Source organism: Canis lupus, chromosome 2 (assembly GCF_048164855.1).
Source record: "Canis lupus baileyi chromosome 2, mCanLup2.hap1, whole genome shotgun sequence".
NCBI lineage: Eukaryota > Metazoa > Chordata > Mammalia > Carnivora > Canidae > Canis > Canis lupus.
In genome coordinates, this window is record NC_132839.1 from 4,241,507 (window position 1) to 4,264,797 (window position 23,291).

General features: G+C 40.5%; 1 protein-coding gene across 19 annotated transcripts in view; it reads right to left on the minus strand.

Annotated features, from left to right (window-relative positions):
* FER (FER tyrosine kinase) overlaps positions 1 to 23,291 on the minus strand; it is a 432,700-nt gene that overhangs the window by 266,822 nt on the left and 142,587 nt on the right. Inside the window, exon 1 of one of the 19 annotated variants that reach the window (XM_072788369.1) lies at positions 13,969 to 14,112. The exons of 17 other annotated variants lie outside the window; for them this stretch is intronic. In XM_072788369.1, the coding sequence (XP_072644470.1) occupies positions 13,969 to 14,097 (129 nt within the window). In that variant the 5' untranslated portion in view covers positions 14,098 to 14,112. Of the gene's footprint in view, positions 1 to 13,968; positions 14,113 to 15,868; positions 15,966 to 23,291 lie in introns of those variants that run through there. One more of the 19 variants, XM_072788379.1, reaches the window with a different exon arrangement.

Here is a 23,291-nt window from a genome sequence, read left to right on the forward strand (position 1 = left end):
TTATTTAGTAATATAATTCATATAGAAAAGGGAGGACAGGGACATCTGAGTGGCTCAGCAGTTGAGCGCCTGCCTTTGGCTCAGGTTGTGATCCTGGAGACCTGGGATCAAGTCCCACATCGGGCTCCCCGTAGGGAGCCTGCTTCTCCCTCTGCCTGTGTCTCTGCCTCTCTCTGTGTGTCTCTCATGAATAAATAAATTAAATCCTTTAAAAAAAAAAAAAGGAAGATAAATGACTATTTTTTACATGCATATATTTCTTAAATTCAGAGTCTTTGAAAACAGGAATTATAAAAAAAATTTAAATCTTAAATATATTCATAGGAGAAGGAATAATGAGTATTTAAATAGAAAAATAATGATGAGGGTGATGATGAAGATAAAAATAATCAGAGCTAATATCTACTATGTAATAAAATTTTCAAAAGGCCTTTGCATATATTAACTCATGTTATCCTCACAAAAATATATGAGGTAGGTACTACTATTTTCTCTTTCATACAGATGAGGACACTGAACCACAGTTAATAAGTGATCAAAGCAAGATGAAGGCATGGGTATGGACCCTGCAAGCATTTAAAGGTAGTCTACAAACCTAAAGATATTCTCAAGTTCATTGATAGATTTCTATGGAATCACACAGGATAATCTCCATTTCACACCATGATATTTCGTTATGTGAAGATGAAACATGATCCCATAAAAAAAAAACTTGGAAAGTGGCTAATGAAGTACTGAATCTACTTGAAACTTAGCTCTAGTTATTCATAACTCTCTTAAATTATTTTCCTTGGTCATCTTCAATTTCCTATCTCTCTTTGGATGAGAAGTTTTAACTGAAATAGTTAACTTTCTTCCCCTTAGCTTGTCCAAATTCCTAGTATAAAATTCAATATACCTAAGTTCCTTTACTGACTTAAGCCATATTTTCTTTTCTAAACATCTGCTTCTGAGACAGATAGTTCTAGAGCTATTACACAAAGTAATAATCTCCGTATTAGAACAAAATATTTTAACTGTGTCTTTACATTTTAATGTAAACAGATATTTACCCTACCATTTACTTCTGTTTACTTGTAAAAATTATTCTTCAGAAGTTCTTTTATTTGAATTACAAAGCACCATTATACTGGAAAAAAATTTTAAAGGTTTTTTTTTTTTTAATTTTTTTTTTTTAATTTTATTTATTTATGATAGTCACAGAGAGAGGCAGAGACACAGGCAGAGGGAGAAGCAGGCTCCATGCAGGGAGCCCGACGTGGGACTCGATCCCGGGTCTCCAGGATCGCGCCCTGGGCCAAAGGCAGACGCTAAACTGCTGCGCCACCCAGGGATCCCCTGGAAAAAAATTTTAAATAAAAATACATAAATTAAATGCTGACTGGAGCATTACACATACTTTTCATTATTTTAAAACCTTTACGTAAGAGTGAACAAGTTAAAAGTAAAATAAAACTGTATCAGCAAATGAATTCTTAGCAAAGCAATTCAACCAGCAAAATACTCAAGCATACTGAATCATTGGACTGGTAAAAGACTCTTGAAAAAATAAATTTAAATAAAACTATATTTTTAAGAAACCACATTCAAATCAGCTGGAAATAACTCTATTATACATACAGCTCATCCTTATATTCCCTTAACCGTAACAGAGAGCAATGTTATTTAGATAACATTGAGTATAACAAAATCAACAAGAACTCGTCATCTTATAATTCCTGTTAAAGAGATATAAAAAAAAAAAGAAGCAAATATAAGCCATGCAGATATAATACTAATTATTTGGACTTCAATTCATTGGGTATTGTGAAACGATGATTCCTAATCAGAATGCCTAACATAGTAAAGAAAATGCTTTCCTTTTCTTTTTTTTAAGATTTTCTTTATTTATTCACAAGAAACACAAGAGAGAAGCAGAGACACAGGCAGAGGGAGAAGCAGGCTCCATGTGGGGAGCCCGATACAGGACTCAATCCCAGGACCCCGGGGTCACGCCCTGAGCCCAAGGCAGACACTCAATGACGGAGCCACCCAGGTGTCCCAAGAAAATGCTTTCCTAACCAGTTTTGTTTTTATGTAAATAATGCTTACCTAAACCAGGACAGGAAAAAAAATGTACAAGTACAAAGATTAACACTCATCTGGCAAATCTGCATGAGATCTATTACAATTTCATACTTAAGTCTGTCTTAAACAGGCATGTTCATTAGAATCATTTGGTGGATTAATGCAAGAATATAATTTCACCAGAAATACAACATGTAGTTTTCTTAAAAAGACATCTGAGGTAGATTTATTTATTTATTTTTAAAGATTTTATTTATTTATTCATGAGAGACACAGAGAGAGGCAGAGACACAGGCAGAGGGAGAAGCAGGCTCCATGCAGGGAGCCCGACGTGGGACTCAATCCTGGGACCCCAGGGTCACGCCCTGGGCCAAAGGTAGGCACTAAACCACTGAGCCACCCAGGTGTCCCCCTGAGGTAGATTTAAATGAGAAATCTGTGTGGAATGGCTATTTGTGATTAGCTAAATGGATTATTAATTTAAATACAGTTACTACGTTTACCAAAAAACTAATAATTTTTTCACTCGAGCCTTAAATGATGGTTTTACTTTCTTCATATTAAGGATAAACTAAGTATATCAATGAAGAATGTGAATCTCAAATATGAATCATCAAATATGAGTCATCAAAAGAAACAAAAGATATTATACTAGATATAAAATAACGTCAAACAGGGAAGATATTGAATACACTTTTGGACATTGTGTTATGAAGTTTATATAATAGCCTATGAAAATCTATAAACTATTAGTAATAGGCCTACACATACATTTTTCATACACAATCTTCAATAATAAAACATCCTAAATATTTAATCATTCCTTGAGTTACTGACAAATGTTTATTTTGTCACACATTATTAAAAAGAAATGTATATTTAAAAAAAAAGAAATGTATATAATGTGATATGTCAATTATATATCCAAAAAACTTTTAAAAACACAGGACTGTGTAGTCACACGTGAAAAAAAAGAAATCTGAAATAATCTAAAACTTTATTTAAAACATGCTTTTTTAAAAAGATACTATATAACATGAAAAGTTACCTTTCATGTCTTTTTTATAAGAACAACACAAAGACAAAAATAACAAATAAATAACCAGCTATATGACAGTGGCTGGTACATTTTTTTTCTGTAAGAGCTACATTTTTTTTCTGTAAATATCTGAAAATATTTCAGCCACATGGTCTCTGTCACCATACTGAACTCTGCCCATAGAGCACTGTTGCATGAAAGCAGCCACAAAAATTACATCAACAAATGAGCGTGGCTATGTTCCAACAACTTTATTTATAGATGCTGAAATCTCAATTGCACATAATTTTTGTATGTCACAAAATATAGTCTTGGTTTTTTTTTCAATTACTTAAAAATGTAAAAACAATTCTTAGTTTGTAGGCCATTAAAAAATAGGCAGTTGGCCAGATGTGGCCCATGGGTGAGAGCTTTTCAACCACTGTTATATTACATCGTTTAAAAAAACTACACCACAGGGACGCCTGGAGGGCTCAGCGGTTGAGTGTTTGCCTTCGGCCCAGGTCATGATCTCGGGGTGCTGGGATCGAGTCCCACGTTGGGCTCCCTCCATGGAGCCTGCTTCTCCCTCTGCCTGTGTCTCTGCCTCTCTCTGTGTGTGTCTCTCATGAATAAATAAATAAAATCTGAAAGAAAGAAAGAAAGAAAAAAAGGAAAGAAAGAAAGAAAGAAAGAAAGAAAGAAAGAAAGAAAGAAAGAAGAAAGAAAGAAAGAAAGAAAGAAAGAAAGAAAGAAAGAAAGAAAGAAAGAAAGAAAGAAAGAAACTACACACAGAAGCTATACAGGCCATTGCTAGAAGGACAGGCAATGGAGTCAGACTGAGAGAGTTCAAGTCCTAGCCCCACCACGTCCAATCTCTATGATTTGGGACACGTCAACACCAAGGATTGCCAGTGGCCGCCAAGAAACTGGGATGGAGACACGGAATGGTTGTGACTCAGAGTCTCGAAAAGAAACCAATTCTGCAGGCACCTGGATTTTGGACCCCTGGCCTCCATAACTGGGAGAGAATAAATTCATGTTGTTTTTTTAAGCCACCAACTCTGTGGCAATTTGTTAGGAAACGAATACATTGCTGACACAGAAACAACAGATACTTCCTTTGTAAAGGAATCATCAGCTACCCTCAATAAACCAAAGAGGGTTTAGAATAAAAAGGACCCTTAATCAGGAAAACGAGTCAAAAATCTATTCTCAAATTCCATACAGTAAGATTAAAATGCACATAATGTGCTTTTTTTTCTCTTTCATTTCCCACTGCAGTTTTTAGAAACTTATCTCTGATTGGAACAACACTGTGCCCCAAAATCTACTGTCAGAGGCATCGTTGTAGTCCCAAGGACAGTTTTTCTCAGCAAGAGCCCTAATAATTCCAGAAGCTATCCAGCAATGCTCGCAGCTCAGCATTCCTGAGGTCCCAAGACTCTCTCTGTCTGGGTTTCACTCACCTACAGTGCAGTAGCCAAACACCGGCTTTTTCATTTGCTTTGCTAGCATCTACTTTCACACTAATTAGCACACGCGGTTTGAAGTTTCTTTTGATATTCTGGGGCCCAATACTGTTTCTGATAATAAGGTGCCAGCAAGTAAAAAGGAAATTTCAAAGTCAACTAACTCCCAGGACAAAAAGTAAGTTGATCAATAAAAGTTTATGCAAATAGAAAATAATATCAAAAAAATTAATATTGAAACTAAGTATAATAATTACTGGGCCGTAGTCTTTATTCTATCACATTTCCCCCAAAAAAGCAGTTAGAAAACAAACAAAACTGTTTCATATAGAATCATTTAACAGAAGGAACCTTCTGAACTATGAGATTTTCTACTTTAACCTTTTCACTTCACAAGAAATGAGAAAATGAGATGCCAGAGGAGGTGAAATGACTCGCCCCATGACGCACATAGGATCACAAAGCTACCTCTTCCCTTACTCTCCTTTGCACTGTAATGCATCGCCCATGTCTCATCCAGAAAGTCAGCCAAATGCAGGGAATTGGTCACTCATTAAAAAATTTAAGGCATGGGGGGGAGGGGGCCGCGGGTAATTACAGTGATGTCAAATCTCATACCAAAACAGTTATCACACTCAAATTTACAACAGTCAGTACAAAACTGTGGTCCACTTACACCTAAAAAAGATGCACTATTTTTTATACCACATCTCAAGAATATAAAGAAAACAGAAATGGACCAGTAAAACTTAAACACGTTGTAAGACTGAGGAATCCTGGTAACGTGAAGACACACGCACACACAGAGCCATTGTGGTGGAACGGTGAAAGGGTAGACGGGACTAAAAACGACAGATAAAATGATCTATTTTTTTAATATTATTATTAAGGATAAAACACTAAAATAGCCAAGAGGCTTTTGAATACAGACACGGGAAAGTCTGGATCCTATTTCAGAAATGCCTCATTCAGTGGCTTATTTATTTGACCTCAAAGCAGTTCAGTGAAAAGCCAAATTATTTTTGTGTTAAGTTTTGTCCAAGACATGAAGACAAGAGCAATGCCACTACTGCTAGGTTTTAAGGGCTAAGTCGGAGAAGACCAACATAAGTCACCGCTCTACTTCCCTGCAGAGCATTGACCTTCTTAGGAAATGGCTCTACCCCGAAGGTAGCAAACATTTACTGAGCACTAACTGTGCTCTGTACTTACGTGCACTGTTCTGTGTATTTAATTACCTACAACACTATACAGTAGGTCCTATTATCCTCATTTTATAGATTAGAAAGCCAAGGTTTGGAGTAAATAACTTTTCCAATAATGGAAATAATAATAAAAAATACTTTTCGATAAGGTAACCTAAATCAAATCACTTCTTCCCCTCCCGATAAGGACTGGCCAGCAACAAGATAATTAATAGAACCGGGCAGCCCCGGTGGCTCAGCGGTTTAGCGCCGCCTTCAGCCTGGGGTGTGATCCTGGAGACCCGGGATCGAGTCCCACATGGGGCTCCCTGCATGGAACCTGCTTCTCCCTCAGCCTGTGTCTCTCAGGAATAAATAAATAAAATCTTTTTTAAAAAAATCAAAATTCTTAAAAGAATGATTTACTTCGGAAGTAAGTGGCACTAATGGGATGTCTCATTTGGCCACACCTTTTAAAAACGGTTATCCTCACAAAATAAATTATTTCTGTCTTCTTATAGAGTTCAAAATGCATGTAATTTGACTTTATCTTGTGGAGTCAAGGCTGTGGGACTGAATTTTGGAATTTCTTCCATCTGTATTTTGTACCTTTCTCCCTTCCCCCATATTTCTCTCTTGGTGTTATAATGTGGGTTATGACTTCTGCTACTGACGACAATGCCTGGCCCCACTCCCCTATCTACCTACCCCATGTGGGCACTTGCTATATGTACCATTTGCTGTTTCTAATCTATGGTACTTTTGGAAATCATGAAAGTAAGTTTATCAGAACTGTTTCTAAATATGAGCAAAAAGTTCTAAGATTCTTTTTTTTTTTTAATTTATTTATTTCTTTATTTATGATAGTCACAGAGAAAGAGAGAGAGAGAGGCAGAGACACAGACATAGAGGGAGAAGCAGGCTCTATGCACCGGGAGCCCGACGTGGGATTCGATCCCGGGTCTCCAGGATCGCGCCCCGGGCCAAAGGCAGGCGCTAAACCGCTGCGCCACCCAGGGATCCCAAGTTCTAAGATTCTTGATGAGTAAAGTCTATGACCTTTATGACATGAACTTGGTTATGTGCGCCTGTGAAATCACATCAAGACTGCCGAGTGTCTGTGACGTAACCAGGTAACCCCTTAAAAGAGACTGGTCTCTTTCTTTTTTTTTTTTTTTTTTTTTTTTTTTTTTTTTTTTTTGAGACTGGTCTCTTTCTGAAGGCAGAGATTCAACGTACAAGAAGATTCCACATGAGGAGGCTGGCTGCGGAGGCTCTGCGGCCAGGTACCATCGTGGACTCTGAAGGCCGCAAGTGGTCTCCAGTTGATGGCCAGCGAGAACATGGGGACCTCAGTCCTACAGCTGCAAAGGAGGAGTTCTACAAACGCCGGAGCCTGAAGCAAACCCCAAGCTCCAGCTGAAAACACAGCCCCACCAATGCCCCGACCTTGGTCTCCCAAGACCTTGAGCAAAAACCCCAGATGCGGTGACTGGGCTTCTGACCCACGGAATGGCAAACCAATAAATGGGTTTTCTTTCAAGCCGTGAAGTTTGTGGGTGTTGGTTACACAGCACAGCAAAGCAAGAGGAGGTCTCCCGGTATTTGCCTCCCACGGATTGCCCCTTTCTTTGGGATCGGCTCTCCTCCTGTTACTCCCAGTCTCTCCGGTCAGCCTGGCTGGCCCTGCCCGCCCGCTGTCCCCCAAACTTCCGGCCTTAGCCTTCTCCTCTAAGACGCAATCTCCTCTAATTTTTTTTTTTTTTGAGCAAAAATTGTGTTGAACAACTACACTGTTCCAGGGTAATCCAGGCCCTAGGGAGCTGTCAGTGGGGGAAAAAAAGAAAAAAAAAGAAAAAAATCTGTTCCTGTGGAGTGTTCAGAGAGGACTCCTTTCTCTCTGACAAGCAGACTTGAGCAGACTTGTCCCCTGGGTTCCAGACTCGAACGGCCAGATGTTTTGCAGATTTCTCCACAGACGTCCCCAGGAGTCTCTCACAGGCACTTACTCTTTTCGTTGAACTTTGTATTTTATCCCACACTTTCAAATGCAGCTACACACGCACCTGTCCGTCCTCCCGTCCCTCCCTCTCTTCAGGAGGTGGCTTGGGTTCTCTTGGAGACCAACTTCCCTCCCCTACCCACGCTGCCCTTCCTTTCACTCTCCCTCCGTGAATTACTCCCTTCATCTCCTCTTTCATCTGAGTCTTCAACATCCTCCTCTCTACTCATCCTTGTAAGCAGCCTTATCTGTAATTCTGCAGATGAAATTCTGCAGGCGGAAGTCATCTGTAATTCTCTGCCTACCGATTCTGGGAGCAAAGTCAACTCTCCTATGCTTTTACAACTAAGAAATAATACTTTCTTGACCCTGGGCATCCTTCAAACACCAGGTCTTTACTCCCTTTTCCTGCCTACCCAAAATTCTCCTGAGTGGTGTATTCATTGTCTTCTGCTAATAATTACAATTATTTGGTGCATTTCTTTTGTATGAAGCAAACTACAAGGCAACATTTCTGCTTTTTCATTTAATCCTTTAAAAATAATTTTTAAAAAATAAAAAAATAAAAATAATTTTAAAAATCATTATTATCTCCATTTTACAAATGTGAAACTCAGAAAGGTGAAGTGATTTGTCTAAAGCCCCACATTCTAGACTTAAATGCAAATGCACCTTATTCTTAAATATTCTGAAACTGTTTCCTGGACTGAAACGTCACTTCTTCACCCCAAGCACACCCACATCGACTGCGATCTGACCTCCGCCCTCACTACTCCAAAGAAACTATTCCCACCGAAGTCACTAATAACATCTTCAAAATTGCCAAAATCAAAGAGAGCTTTTCAGTCTTTATCTTTCATATTTCTTCCCTTTCTTTGTCCTCTCTCTGCTTTAATTATACTGCTCACTCCCGTCTTAATCTCCAGCTTCAAAAGAACATACCCAACTGCCTGCCAGTCACGTCTACAAGAAAGTTCAGAACACATCAAACTTTGCACCTCAAATTGAAACCATTAGCTCCCTCCCATCTGCTCCCCCCACTTCAGTTACTTATTGAGCAGCAACAGCAGGACCTCAGTGACCCAAGTGTCCAGCAGCCACCTCCACTCACATCTACGCCTTTCCCTCGCATTCGCTCTGTAGAGCCATGTTATTCAGTCTTTCCTGCTCTCCCTACCCCCTCAAAATCATACTTGCTTTTTCTTGCCTTAGATTTCAAAAATCTATGATAATTTATAAAATATAAACATTAACATCTAGCCAAAGCCTAAGCTAAGTCTATATGAACTATAAACTAACTGTGGAGTTTAAAGGCTTTATGTTTATAATAAGTATTCGATATATATTTCTAAATAAATGATAGCATAGCTATGTGCTTATGTAGAGAAGTATAATTTTAAGATAATAGTTTGGCCTACCATTTTTCATGACAATTCTTTATTATTTCTCCTCTCATTATAGCCCATAATTAGAAAATTAAAGAGTTTTCATTTCTTGTTGGCCATCCACTCTCAGTGACCTTTACTGTAGCAAACAAACACACACAAACCCTATAATCTTTACAAGCTCAACTCCGTATGATGCTCCAATACTTTATTTCGGTTAACTTGAATACAAAAGAAAAGCTAACTTTCACTGCATGAAATAATGCAGTAAATAAACCGTGTTACCAAGGGTTTCTGGAATTCTAGTAAGCACTATCTCAAATGCTGTCTAGATTCCAGCTGGAACATCTGGTGATAGGAACTGACTTGCAAGGGACGCCTGAGTAGCTCAGCGGTGGAGCGCCTGCCTTTGGCCCAGGTCGTGACCCCAGGGTCCTGGGACCAAGTTCCACATTGGGCTCCCCGCAGGGAGCCTGCTTCTCCCTCCACCTGAGTCTCTGCCTCTCTCTCTGTCTCTCATGAATAAATAAGTAAAATCTTTAAAAATAATATTAATATTTTTTAAATCCACAGAAAAGCATAACAAAAAGTAAACGATAAAGGCCTCAGTAATTATTTGGCTAAGTGATTAGATAGATAGATAAAGATAGATAGATAAAGTAGTCACCTATCATCTATGCTTTCATTTTATTTTAAAATTTTGGCCATACTTTCTACCATTTCTACTCCCTCTTACTCTCTTAAGAGTAAAAATTAGTCTTAATATATATGTACTTTGGAGGGAGATGCCTTATAAAAACTACATTATTCATAGCTAGAATAAATCTTTTGCATGAAATTAATTAGAAATTGAGCAAATAGGAACACCTGGGTGGCTCAGGGGTGGAGTGTCTGCCTTTGGCCCAGGGCGTGATCCCGGAGTTCTGGGATCAAGTCCCACATCAGGCTCTCTGCTCAGTGGGGAGCCTGCTTCTCCCTCTCCCTCTGCCCCTCTCCCTCTACCTGTGCTTTCTTTCATACTCTCTCCCAAATACCTAAATATATCTTAAAAAAAAAATAAAGAAAAAGAAATGGAGCATATAAAGTAATTATCTAAAATTGCACAATTAGCAAGGACAATCTGAAATACGTATAATTTTCTTGTTTTCTCTGAACACATATAATACCTATTAAAATCCTTATAATCTTTATTTTCATTCTTATAAAAAAAAACTAAGTTCTCCAATAAATATCAAGAATATACCAACTTGGGCACCTGGGAGGCTCAGTCAGTTAAGTGTCTGCCTTTGGCTCAGGTCATGATCACAAAATCCTGGGATCCAGCCCCACATTGAGTCCTGCATTGGGCTCCCTGCCCAGCGGGGAGTCTGCTTCTCTCTCTGCCCCTCCCCCTGGCTCGTGCTCCTTCTCTCTCAAAAATAAATACATAAAATCTTAAAAAAAAAAAAGAATGTATCAACTTAATTACTTATCACATCAGTGAGACTGAAATATGTATATAACTTTAAAACATCTTCTGACATATTGTCAATTGGCAGGGCCAATTAGTCTTCTTAAGAATTAAATCAGAAACTAGGGATCTGGGGGGAAAGAAAATTCCACATCTTCAAAATAAAGAATCCCGGGGCCCCTGGGTGGCTCAGCAGTTGAGGGTCTGCCTTCGGCTCAGGTCGTGACCCCGGGGTCCCGGGATCGAGTCCCACATCAGGTTCCTGCAGGGAGCCTCCTTCTCACTCTGCCTGTGTCTCTGCCTCTCTCTGTGTATCTCTCATGAATAAATAAATAAAATCTTAATAAAAAAACATACAAACACATAAAAAACAACAGTGAAAACAGCAGTGCTACACCAAGTGTATTTTCCTACTTTCACTAAAATTTTGTTTATTCTTTCCGTCAGGATTAAATTCAGGTAAGTGTGGCAGAGATCTGTAGAAAACCTACCCTTAAATAAAGTTTCATGTTTCTCATGAAACAAGCAGTCTGTAAAGTCAGTAGTCCAGAGCTGGGCCCAGTTACCCAGGAGGGACAGTAAGGCCCAAAGAGCTTTCTTCCCCGACCTCCTCCTGCTAATCAGCTACCACCCCTCAGTCAATACTAGATCAGGTTGATGAACACAGAAACTAAGGTTTCGGATGGGTATTCCACATGACGGAGCAAGTCATCCCAAAGGGCTCAGGGTATAAAAAGAGACAGGAAACCAGAGAACTTATTCTGTGATAAACGAAGGGGAATGAAAAAAGGTATAAAAGAGCTAATCAGTAAGAAGGAGTTAAATCAAACTCCGGGAGCCTTGAAAACACAGAGGCTTCCACACAAAGGTGAAAGGATAATGAAGGAGCATCACGGACCACTTCTCAATGCTGAATTACATGGAATAAGGGAGAATGAGGGATCTTCTCTGAGAAGGAAGTCTGCTTACTAGAATAAGATTGTGGAGGGCCCGGTAAAAACCCTGGACAAGATGGAGAGCTGTAGGAGGAGGCTTTAGGGAAGTGAAAAAGTCAAGTATGGATCTGCCAGAGACAATACCGAATTAGCCTCACATTGTGAGACTATCTGAAGGAGAGAACAGATGGCTAACAACGGCAACACAGCTGGGGCGGGGGGAGGCGACAGCTCACAAGGGAAGACAAACCAGCCCTGGACAAGGTCCCATTTCCAGGGGAATCCAAGTTTGGTAAAAGAGGAAGGCTCCCTCCTAAAATAAGACCTCATGAGTCAGTATGCATCTTGTGGTCATCAGGATTCACTAGAAACATCTTAAAAGAATATCAGAGAGGGACGCCCGGGTGGCTCAGTGGTTGAGCATCTGCCTTTGGCCCAGGGTGTGACCCCGGAGTCCAGGATCGAGTTCCGTATCAGGCTGGGCTCCCCACAGAGAGGCTGCTTCTCCCTCTGCCTGTGTCTCTGCCGCTCTGTGGGTCTCTCATGAATAAATAAATAAAATCTTTTTTCAAAAAAAGAGTGTTATCTATTTATTCATGAGAGAGAGAGGGAGAGAGGCAGAGACACAGGCAGAGGGAGAAGCAGGCTCCCTGCAGGGAGCCCAATGCGGGACTCAATCACAGGACCCCGGGGTCACAACCTGGGCCAAAGGCAGCCGCTCAACCGCTGAGCCACCCAGGTGTCCCTAAATAAATGAATGAATGAAAGAAAGAAAGAAAGAAAGAAAGAAAGAAAGAAAGAAAGAAAGAAAAAGAATATCAGAGAGTAAAAACCAAAGATGTCAGAACATCCCTATGTAAGATGGTTAGTGACCCCTTAAGAATTAAAAACCCTCCTTTGAAAAAAAAAAAAAAAAAAAAAACCCTCCTTTGGGATCTCTGGGTGGCTCAGCGGTTTAGCACCACCTTCAGCCCAGGGCGTGATCCTGGAGACCAGGGATCGAGTCCCGCATCGGGCTCCCTGCATGGAGCCTGCTTCTCCCTCTGCCTCTCTGTCTCTCTCATGAATGAATAAATAAAATCTTAAAAAAACCCAAAACCCTCCTTTGATCAATTCAGGTACGAAATCACCACAGAAACTATTATATGCGAACCTGAATATGTTTGTGTCTGACTGAGCGCAGTAACATCGGACTGAGCAGACCAACAACAGTACATGTTTAAATGTTTAAAAGGATAGAGATTGACCATCAGTAATCTTTAGTATATTTAGGTCAATGGCGAATAACTAAAGATAAATCATCAGTTACGAGTGGATATAAAAGAAAATGAATAAAAACTGAGAATCAAAAACAATTCCAAAACCAAAAAATAGAGAACAATCGTTTCGAACACAAAATAAAAATACAAATAAATATATCAAAAAAAGGTGTCCTAAAAGGTACATATCAGGAAACGAAGCGCAAAAAGGAAGCAAGACTCTCCTGCAAAGCTACAGAAAACTAGAGGAGTACAAGCCACCAGCAAGGCTGCGAGTCCCTAACTGTCTTGGGCTTCATCACATCCTTCCACATGAAACGACAGATGGACAGCAGGACACCAATGGACTCCACACGCTGTAAACTTGGCGGCCTCCATGAATCTCGATCACTCAGAACTTACAAGTGTACGGAGTGATCCTCCGCTGACGAACAGGACCTACTCGGTGACGACAGGACACCAGTGTTCAGAGCCCCTTCACTGAAATGTTGGATTTGGGGACAGTAAGACGGGAATCACGGATCCGCTGCAACTCTCAGCAACGCAAGAAAATCCCCCCCGAAGGCGTGTGGTCACTGGAGACCATCGGGGCGTTTTCCGTGCTTACCTGAGGGCCCGAATGTGTCTTTCGTGACCGAGGAGGTGGAGGAGCGACGGCCCAAAACCACACACGGGGTAAATTAAGGGGCTGGGCCGACGCAGGCAATTAGGTTTAAACCGCAAAATAATGGGCAAACAGAATTCTTGGCTAACAGCAGATCTGGGACAGAGACGGCAGGCTGGAGGTTAGCACGTCACGGAGTCGGGTCCCGGGCGGCCGCTCACGATCGCTGAACACCTAACAGGAGAAATATCACTTTCCTTTCCTCACAGAAACCACAAATAGGAAGGTAAAGTCGGCCTCCCCCAACTGACTAAAACAAAACAAAACAAAACAAAAAAAAAAAAAACGAAATTTTAGAACCGAAAACCTCCACAGTCGCACACTGTGGAATGAGCACGGCTTCCCCTCAGACTCCCCACAGGAGTGCGCCCCGCTCCCTGGGCTTCGGCAGAGGGGAAAGCACAGATTCTCCGCAGATCTGAGCTGAGCGGCGAATTAAAAGATAAAGAATTAAACAGAAGCGGCGACAAAACACTCCTGATTTTCCAAGGGGCCGAGGTGCTGGGCGCTGGGCAGGCGGCCTCCCCCTCACCTGGTCTCTCCCGGCTCCTGAGGTGGAAGGAGCGGCCGAGCCGTGCCTCAGGGCGCAGGCCCTGCAGACCTGCGAGCAGCCGGCCTCCGGGCGCCGCTCACAGCACGGGCACCTGCTCCCCGGCTCCATGAGGAAGGGGCGCCGCCGAGCCCCCCGCCGCCCAGGGCCACCGCCTGAGGCCCGGCCGCTGCTGTCTCCCCCTGTTGGCTGGAGGCAGGCGCCTCTGGAGGGAGCCCAGGCGGGGCTGCCAGGCGGGCCTCGCCACCCAGGGCCTCGCCACCCAGGGCCCCGCCACCCAGGGCCCCGCCACCCAGGGCCCCGCCACCCAGGGCCCCGCCACCCGGGCCTCAGGAACACACCGACCTGCTGATTCCTTTTTAAGTAAGATCACTCGCTTTCTTCCTTTACCACCCGAACACGTCCTTGTGCTTCGGGAACTTGGATCCTGAGACCTCGGAGAATGCGCCTAACTTTTAAGACAGCTCGTTGCGGGCGGCTGCGCCCGAGCGCCTCTGACCTAGGGAGCTCACGCTGCCGTGACTGAGGCCTCGCTCGCCAATGCTTTGTGACTCCGATGAGCCCGAAAGAAAGAAATTCCATTGTGCGTAAATGATCTTCAAGGTCCCAATAAAAATAAAAATTAAAAACTCCCTAGCAGCAAGAGTTTTTGAGCTTAACAACATATAATGAGGTGATAGGACTGGAGAAACGGTAGGACGTCTGGGATACTTAAAACCCTAAAATTTGGGGGGAATCCCTGGGTGGCTCAGAGGTTCAGCGCCTGCCTTCGGCCCAGGGCGTGACCTCGGGGTCCTGGGATCGAGTCCCACGTCGGGCTCCCTGCAAGGACCCTGCTTCTCCCTCTCCTTGTGTCTCTGCTCTTCTCTCAATCTCTCCCTCTGTCTCTCAATGAATAAATAAAAATCTTTATTAAAAAAATCCAAAATTTTTAATCTGAACATGGGGCTCCTGTTTTGATCCTCTGTTCTATAATAATCTGTGAATTGCTACGTAAACCCTGGTTTTCTTCATTCATTTTTTTTCTTTTTTAAAGAGAAGATACTGTGCACCCATTAGGTGCCAGATGCCATACCCAGATACTGGACAGAACATTCTTTAAAATGGACCAAAAAGGGCAGCCCAGGTGGCTCAGCGGTTTAGCGCTGCCTTCAGCCCAGGGCCTGATCCTGGAGACCCGGGATCGAGTCCCACATCAGGCTCCCTGCATGGAGCCTGCTGCTCCCTCTGCCTGTGTCTCTGCCTCTCTCTCTGTGTGTCTCTCGTGAATAAATAAATAAAATCTTAAAAAATAAATAAATAAAATGGACCAAAATAAATAAATAAAATAAATAAAGTAAAATGGGCCAAAGTTTAAGGAACTCCTTAAAAAAAAGCAAAATAGGAAAAGCAAAAGAAACCTACTATACAAGAGTCAGACTCAGTAAAACTCTCCTGGAGTCACAGTTCCATCGTAACATCTCCTCCCTTTAAACCCTCAGCCTCCCTTTCCAATTCAATGCAATTTAAAAATAAATAGAATTTATCTCTTTCCTAGTTTCCTGTTTTTCTATTTAAACACATGCACATTTTTATTTTGTTGTCCGTAACAACAATACTTCTTTATGTCACGTCCACCAGGGAAAAGTCCTATTTCACCTCCTGAGAATAATTTTTATGAAATTTACACTTAATAAATAATAACAGACAACATGGGGTGGGGAGTTTCTTATGAGCCAGGCGCTGTTCTAAGTACTTGAAGTGGATTCCCTCATTGAATCTCCTAGAATAATCCTGTGAGACAGGCTCTATTACAAGCCCTCGTCTACAGATAAGAAAACGGAGGCACAGGAAGCTGAAATGACTTGCCCAAGGTCACACAGCCAATAAGGGGATAACGTACGGTTCCAGTCCAAGCAACTCTGCTCCAGAATTCACGCAATCAACCATTATACTATGTCACCTGGGCTCGGTCCCTGCTCCACCTCACCAAAAGCATTCTGCTGCCAAAAAAAAAAAAGAGTCTCACAGGATGTAGTGGCAACTTACTCATCTTTCTGCTATAGGTTAACATACTCAAGAGACAATGCATACTGATGCTCAATATTCTTTCCTTGGTCTCATTTTCCCCCCTAGATCATTTTAAACATAGTAATGCATATTATTACACCTACAAATTTAATTGTATTTTCCTATCTTTACCTCCTATTTTCTTTTTGGTCTTACTCACTTATTCTTTCAATGTTCACTTAGCATTGGCTAGGTACCTGGCATATAAATTCACAGGCTCATAAAAACTGCAAAATTTAAATCTGGTAAATCGAAACTAATGTTTACAGTCAAGGAATAAAGAATCTGAAGTAGCTCGATGTCTTGCTTCTTGGTCTAGCCCAGAGAAAAGTTAATTCAGTTATGTCTCCTTTGCTCACCTAATACTGACTGGTTCTGCTTTTCAGAACTAGGACATTTTGATGTCATCGAGCCGCCTTATGAGGCAGACTTCCAGATCAGTAATAAAGATAATAAACACAATGGACGTTAAAGCTGTGGCCTAGGGATGCTATAACAAAGTACCACAAACTGGACAGCTTAAGACAACAGAAATTTATTTTCTCACAGATCTGGAGCTCAGTGTCTGAAATCAATGTGTTGGCAGGGCCACCCATGCTCCCTCCAAAACTTCTAGGGGAGGATCCTTCCTTCCTGTGTCTTAATAGCTCCTGGTAGCCCCAGGCAATCCTTTGCTTATAGCATAACCCCATTCTCTGCCTGTGTCTTCACATGGCTGTCTTCCCTTCTCTTCTTTATTGGGACGCCAGTACTATTGGATTACATCCTACTCCAATGACCCCGTCTTATGTTCATTATATCTATAGGTCTTATTTCCTAATAAGGTCATATTTATAGGTATTGGGTATCAGGATTTTAACATCTCTTTTTGCAGGATACAATTCAACCCATAATGAGGCGCTGTGATCTTTACACTTTACACTAGAGTTAAATGAGTATCTATTGATGCTTATCTTTTGGCTTTTGATTTTAAGCCTTTTCTTGGGTCATGCTAAAAGCATATTTCCCATCCAATGGTGACTTGCGATTTAGTAATCCTTGGTAGAGAACATTGTCAAAGTCTTTTCTAAAACCTAAGTTTATACCTTACTATCTTCATAGAAAAGAACTCTAAGAATAATCGGTCAGGCATGATTTCTTCCTTAGAAAATGTTTTCCTGGGCAGCCCAGGTGGCTCAGTGGTTTAGCGCCACCTTCAGCCCAGGGCCTGATCCTGGAGACCCGGGATCGAGTCCCACATTGGGCTCCCTGCATGGAGCCTGCTTCTCCCTCTGCCTGTGTCTCTGCCTCTGTCTCTCTCTGTCTAAGAAAGAAAGAAAGAAGAAAAGAAAAGAAAAGAAAAGAAAAGAAAAGAAAAGAAAAGAAAAGAAAAGAAAAGAAAAGAAAAGAAAAGAAAAGAAAAGAAAAGAAAAGAAAGAAAAGGAAAGGAAAGGAAAGGAAAGGAAAAGAAAAGAAAAGAAAAGAAAAGAAAAGAAAAGAAAAGAAAAGAAAAGAAAAGTAAAGAGAAAAGAAAGAAAATGTTCTTCTCCTAGGAGATTATTGTAATATTTAATGACTATCTGTTATTATGGATTCTAAGAGCTGGCCAAGTACTCAAAAAATATTTACAGACCCTCTTCTACGTGCCAAGTACTGCACAGAACTAAGGAAATAGCAGTACACAAAATGAAAATAACTGTCTTCTTGGAGCTACAGTTTGGGAAGCTGGCAGAGATTACAGGGAAAGAAAACAGATACTAAAAACATATACACATAAACAAATACCATGATTAAGTGAGTTACTAAATATAAATACACATATTAAAGTATCTAATGCACAGAAATGCTTTCTAGAACCCTACTACATAGTAAATGTTACCCAACAAAATAGTAGCAGGAGGAGGAGGAGAAGGAGGGGCAGTAAAGACGCTAGAAGTGCTCTGTAAGAAGCGAAAACGGGCAACAGGATACCTAATGACAGCAGGGTAGCCCGTTACAGCTAGAGCAGTCGGAGATGCCTCAAACGAATGGTATTTGAGCTAAAGTGATGGAAAGAAGGAGGCCAATCATATGAAAACCTGGTAAAAAAAGAAAAGAAAAAAGAAAAAATATATATATATATATGTTAGAGGAAACAAAAAGGGCTTGAGATGAGAAGCTTGGGAAGTCAAGGACAATCCGATCAGAAAGGCTGGAGATGGGAGAAGAGGAGGGAGGCCTCACTGGGAGGAGACAGGCAGGGACAAGATCATTTCTATGGTACAAAATCTGAATTCTAGGTTGATTACAGAGAGATGCCACTGGAGGGACATTAGCAGGAGACCGATTAGACCACGTAGAGATCACTCTAATTACTGATAGAAAATCAATGTAGGATGGGCAAGGGGGCAAGCAGGTGGCATGACTGAAGTAGTCCAGGCCACATTTATGGTCACATTTATTAGGATGCTCACGGTGGAAATGCTGCATGAGGTGGGACTTGGGGTTATATTTTGGACATGGCATCAGGAGAACTTGCTGATGGAATGGATGTAAGATTTGAGAAAAAAATGAAAAAAACAATGCTTTTCTCCCAAGGTTTTGGCTTGAGTAGCTTATTCAAGGGGATACCATTTACTAAGAAGTGGAAAACGGTGAGAGTGGGAGATTTGGTGGTTTTGACAAGTTAAATTTGAGATTATCAGTCCGATTACTGGATGAAATGATCAAATTCTAAGCCAGTCTCTATAAATGAGGTTGACCTTCAGCGTGTCTTAGTCATCCATATGAATCGTCATCATGATATAACAAAGAATTCACTATGGTAGCAGTAACTAAGCATTATTTTTACATGTTGAAGAACTATGTTGCAGGGTGATGAGTTCTGGTAGACATGTTAAACGTAGAAAAACTTCATATTTACATTTCCGAACTGTGTGCATTTAGTTTGATTTTTAAAACATAAGGTGAAAAACATCCCAATTTCAGAAATGTGGTTTCTTTGACATTGAGCTCCACCTGCTGGTAATTTCTTACCTTTAGGTCTGGTAATTTCTGAATATACTATATCATGAAAAAGAACTAAACTATGTTAAAGTGAGCTTCCAAACCCAGTATACTGAAAAACCACACTTAGGAGATATCATGGTAACAACTTCTTTCTTTAGAGCTACAAGTTATTGAGTTTAGTTACATGCCAGGCACTGTGCTAATTTTTAGAAGTATGATCTCATTAATCTCCAAAATGATTCTGTGAGTTTTCTAGGACTTGGCACATTTTACCTATAAGGAACCTGGGCTCAGAGAGGTAGTGTAACTTTGTCAGAAAATTTTGAGTTTGAATCTGCCACTCTGGTTCTGATCAAATTCCTTAACCTCTTCAAGCTTCAGTATGAGGAAAACCACTTTCCTGCGGGATTATTTGCCAGGAGTAATATTTTATACATGTAGCACAAAGTCCCTTTCTTTTAGTAATTTTCCTTAAGTGACATATTAGCGACTTTACAATGGCAAATATTAATGGCCCAAATCAAGTGACTTGCAAAGAATGATCTTTTGGGAAATTTTGAATCTTGAATTGCACTGGATTTTTTAAATTCCATTTAGAAAACTATTCCCTCCAGGGGTACCTGGGTGGTTCTGCTGGTTAAGTGCCCGATTCTTGATTTGGGGTCAGGTCAGGATCTCAGGATCGCAGGGTCAAGACCCTGTCAGTCTCCTCCGGGGGGGGGGGGGGGGTGTTGTCTGCTTGAGGATTCTCTCTCTCTCTCTCTCTCTCTCTCTCTCCCTGCTCAGGCCTGCACACATCCACGCATGTGCACCATCTCTCTAAAACACGTAAGTCTTAAAAAAATAAAAATAAAAAGCTACTCCCTCCAAAATGGAACACGTTTCATACAAGACTTGGATTTACAGCACTCATGGACCACTCACCTCTACAATCTATACAAAGAGTGACCACAACCAAACCCAACAAAACAATCTACAAACTTAAATTAAGAATGAGGTAGAAAACAGTGAGGCATCAATAAGTAGAGTATATCACAGAAATTACAAGCAAAAGTTGAAGTTTAATACTGACTTCTTTTTAATCATCAAGAATAGTTTTTAAGCATATCGAGGAACAAGCTTCAAATAACTTTCTGGGAGTTGGTTATGTGTTTCACACACATATGCAAATTATTTTAATACATATTTCCAATAATTTTCAAAGAAAAAACGGCCCTTCAGTTTAAAAAAAAAATCAGCAAATAAATTTACTAATAAATTCTTACAGATTCACCTTCAAACAAGTAGAGGATGCCTGCAATTAAGAAAGAACTCTTCCCAGGAAAAAAAAAAAAAAAAAAAGAACGCTTCCCAGGGGGACGCCTGGGTGGCTCAGTGGTTGAGCGTCTGCCTTGGGCTCAGGTGGTGACCCCTGAGGTCTCGGGATCGAATCCCGCATCAGGATCTCCGCATGGAGCCTGCTTCTCCCTCTGCCTGTGTCTGCCTCTTTCTCTGTGTCTCTCATGAATAAATGAAAAAAATCTTTAAAAGAAAAAAACACTCTTCCTAAGTAATATAACCATCCATCGTACAGCCAACTGCAGCTGAGAAAAATAGTACTAAGACCTGTTAAAAGCATACGTTATTCTATGTCTAGATTATATTCTTGGATAAAATCCGTTTATAGCCAGCTGCATTCTCAAACCTCCACAGGGCTGATTTTGGTGTTAAGGCCTCCACCTCCACCGAGGGACTATAGGTTCTGCAGACATGGCCCTATGAATCTCCTTCCTGCGTTAGCTGTACTGATACTGTCAAGGGCACTGTCACCGCAAAAGTCAGTGTTAAAGCCTCCAGGAAGAAATTCTATTAGAGCTAAATGCAATGAAAAGCTTTGCTTCCCCTGCAATGTGACATGCTTTCTTTTATTTAATACTAAGTGTTATATGACTTTATCTCCTTTTTCATTTTGGCCTTTGGGAAGCTTAGAGTCCAAATAACAGCTCTGGCGTAGTAACTACATGTGCTATGATCTATATGGCTTCCCCCCAGTCGTGATAACCTGTTACAGCCTCTATTTTTCCTGGCTGTGATTTTAGTTTCTGTTTATATTTCACTGAAATCTCGTTAGCATTAGCTACCTCAAATATTCAGGGGACAAAGACAGAAAAAGAACAAATGCGGAAATGAACACAGGCACACATAAATCTATATATGAAAAACCTTGCAACGTGCAGTTTACACATTCCCAGGGCTGACATACTTTCCTCCTGACTATTTAAGACAAAAGCCTGACCATCTGCAGTGATTACCTATATATGATGACATCATGCTCCCTGCCATCTTCAGGTACAGCTGAATCTTAAGCCATCAGCATTTTTTCACTTCCTGCCCATCAGATGGAGGACTCAGGAAAGCTGGAAGGACACGGGAAGATCCCCGGGTGTTCTTTGTGTTTTTTTTTGTTTGTTTTTTTAATCATTTGAATCCCAAAGCACATTGAACAGCTGCTAAGCAAGAGGTCAAAGCTGTCCCTGACTTTGACTTTCGGAGAGGACAGAGAGGCAACATCCCAAAAGAACACCCGAGAAGCCTATCGGAAATGACAGAAATTAAATTAGGTTTTCAAATTCCTACAGAGAATAAAAAGGCCAGTGTTGTTTCTCAGTGTCTCTGGCCCATGTTGGTTTCAGTTACACATACACCAAGTATCTGAAGTATCCGCACAATTTACCACAGCACCTTTGAAGCATGGTATATTTTTTGAGATAGAAATGGTTATGATTTCATTCCTTACCACTGTTTTTGCAATTATAATAAGGAACCACCAAATTAAAATGAGACCTCTAAATTGTAGGCTCTCCTAAGATGCTAGAAGGTGCACAGGTATTCACTTCTCTCAGGGAGTTAAAGAGCTAGTGAAAAGTCAGAATTAACGTGTTTGTATAGCATATCTATACCATTAGAGAGTCTCTGAAATTTAAAAAAAGAGAGAGAGAGAGAGAAGAGAAGCCTTATGGATTTCCATTATCATCAAAAGAAGCTGGTAATGAGCCTTTCTGATTGTAACATATTTTTAATAAACTATGACAGCTATACAAATAGAAGATGATATAAAATATTCATTGCAGCATACGACAAACAATACCTAACCAAAATGTAAAAAAAAAACAAAAACAAAAGAAAACAAAAAAAAAATGTAGGATCCCATGTTCAATTAATTTTTATTAGTTTTAAATTCAGAAATTAAGTCCTTGAAAACATGATCAAATATAATCAAATATTAAATTGATTACAGTTATAGAAAAAGTCTATATAATTATATTTTACACAAAGCGTGGACAAAAAGGTATCTCAGCAAGAGTTTTCATGATGATTTGAATTTCATCTGTGTCATCTAACTGAATGAACACGATAGAGTCATCTAGCAGTTTCCTTTTCTAATAATACACCTGCACTGGAGACTAATAAATGGCAAAGACTATGAATATTTTATAAGTAATAAAACTGAGAAGGGCTCACTGTATCAAAAAGTATAGATATCTGTAAGAACCAAACTCTGTTAACATAAACCCTAACTAAGTGATGGTGACATAATTCATAGCAAACTGATAATGAAAGTCTATAATCCTCCAAGCCTCCTGCCCACAAATGCTACAATAAATTATGATTTTTCAGATTTCTGTTTGGAGGGATTACATTACTAAAGTAAACATCAAAATGTTCCACTTGAGTATTTTCTTACCACCCAAAAACCATTTGGAAATCAATAATTTAGTGTTAAAATAACTAGACACAAACAAATTTTCTTGAAATATTAGAATTTGGAGGGTGCCTGGGTGGCTCAGTCAGCTAAGCATCTGCCTTGGGCTCAGGTCATGATCCCAAGGTCCTGGGATCGAGCCCCAGGTTGGGCTCCTTGCTCAGCAGAGTCTGCTTCTCCTTCTCCTTCTGTCCCTTCCCTCTACTCGTGCTCTTTCCTTCTCTCTCTCAAATAAATAAAATCTTAAAAAAAAAAAAAAATTGGCTCTTGACCTAAAACTTGCAAATAGGAGAACGAATCTTACCAAGTATCTGAACCACAAATCGTATTCCTTGATAGATTTTACTGAACACTTTAAAGCAAAAATTTTGACACCTTAAAATTAGCTTGGTTCAATAATATTTTTAAGATTTTTATTTATTTATTTATTCATGATAGACATAGAGAGAGAGAGAGGCAGAGACACAGGCAGAGGGAGAAGCAGGCTCCATGCAGGGAGCCCGACTCGGGACTCGATCCCAAGACTTCAAGATCATGCCATGGGCCA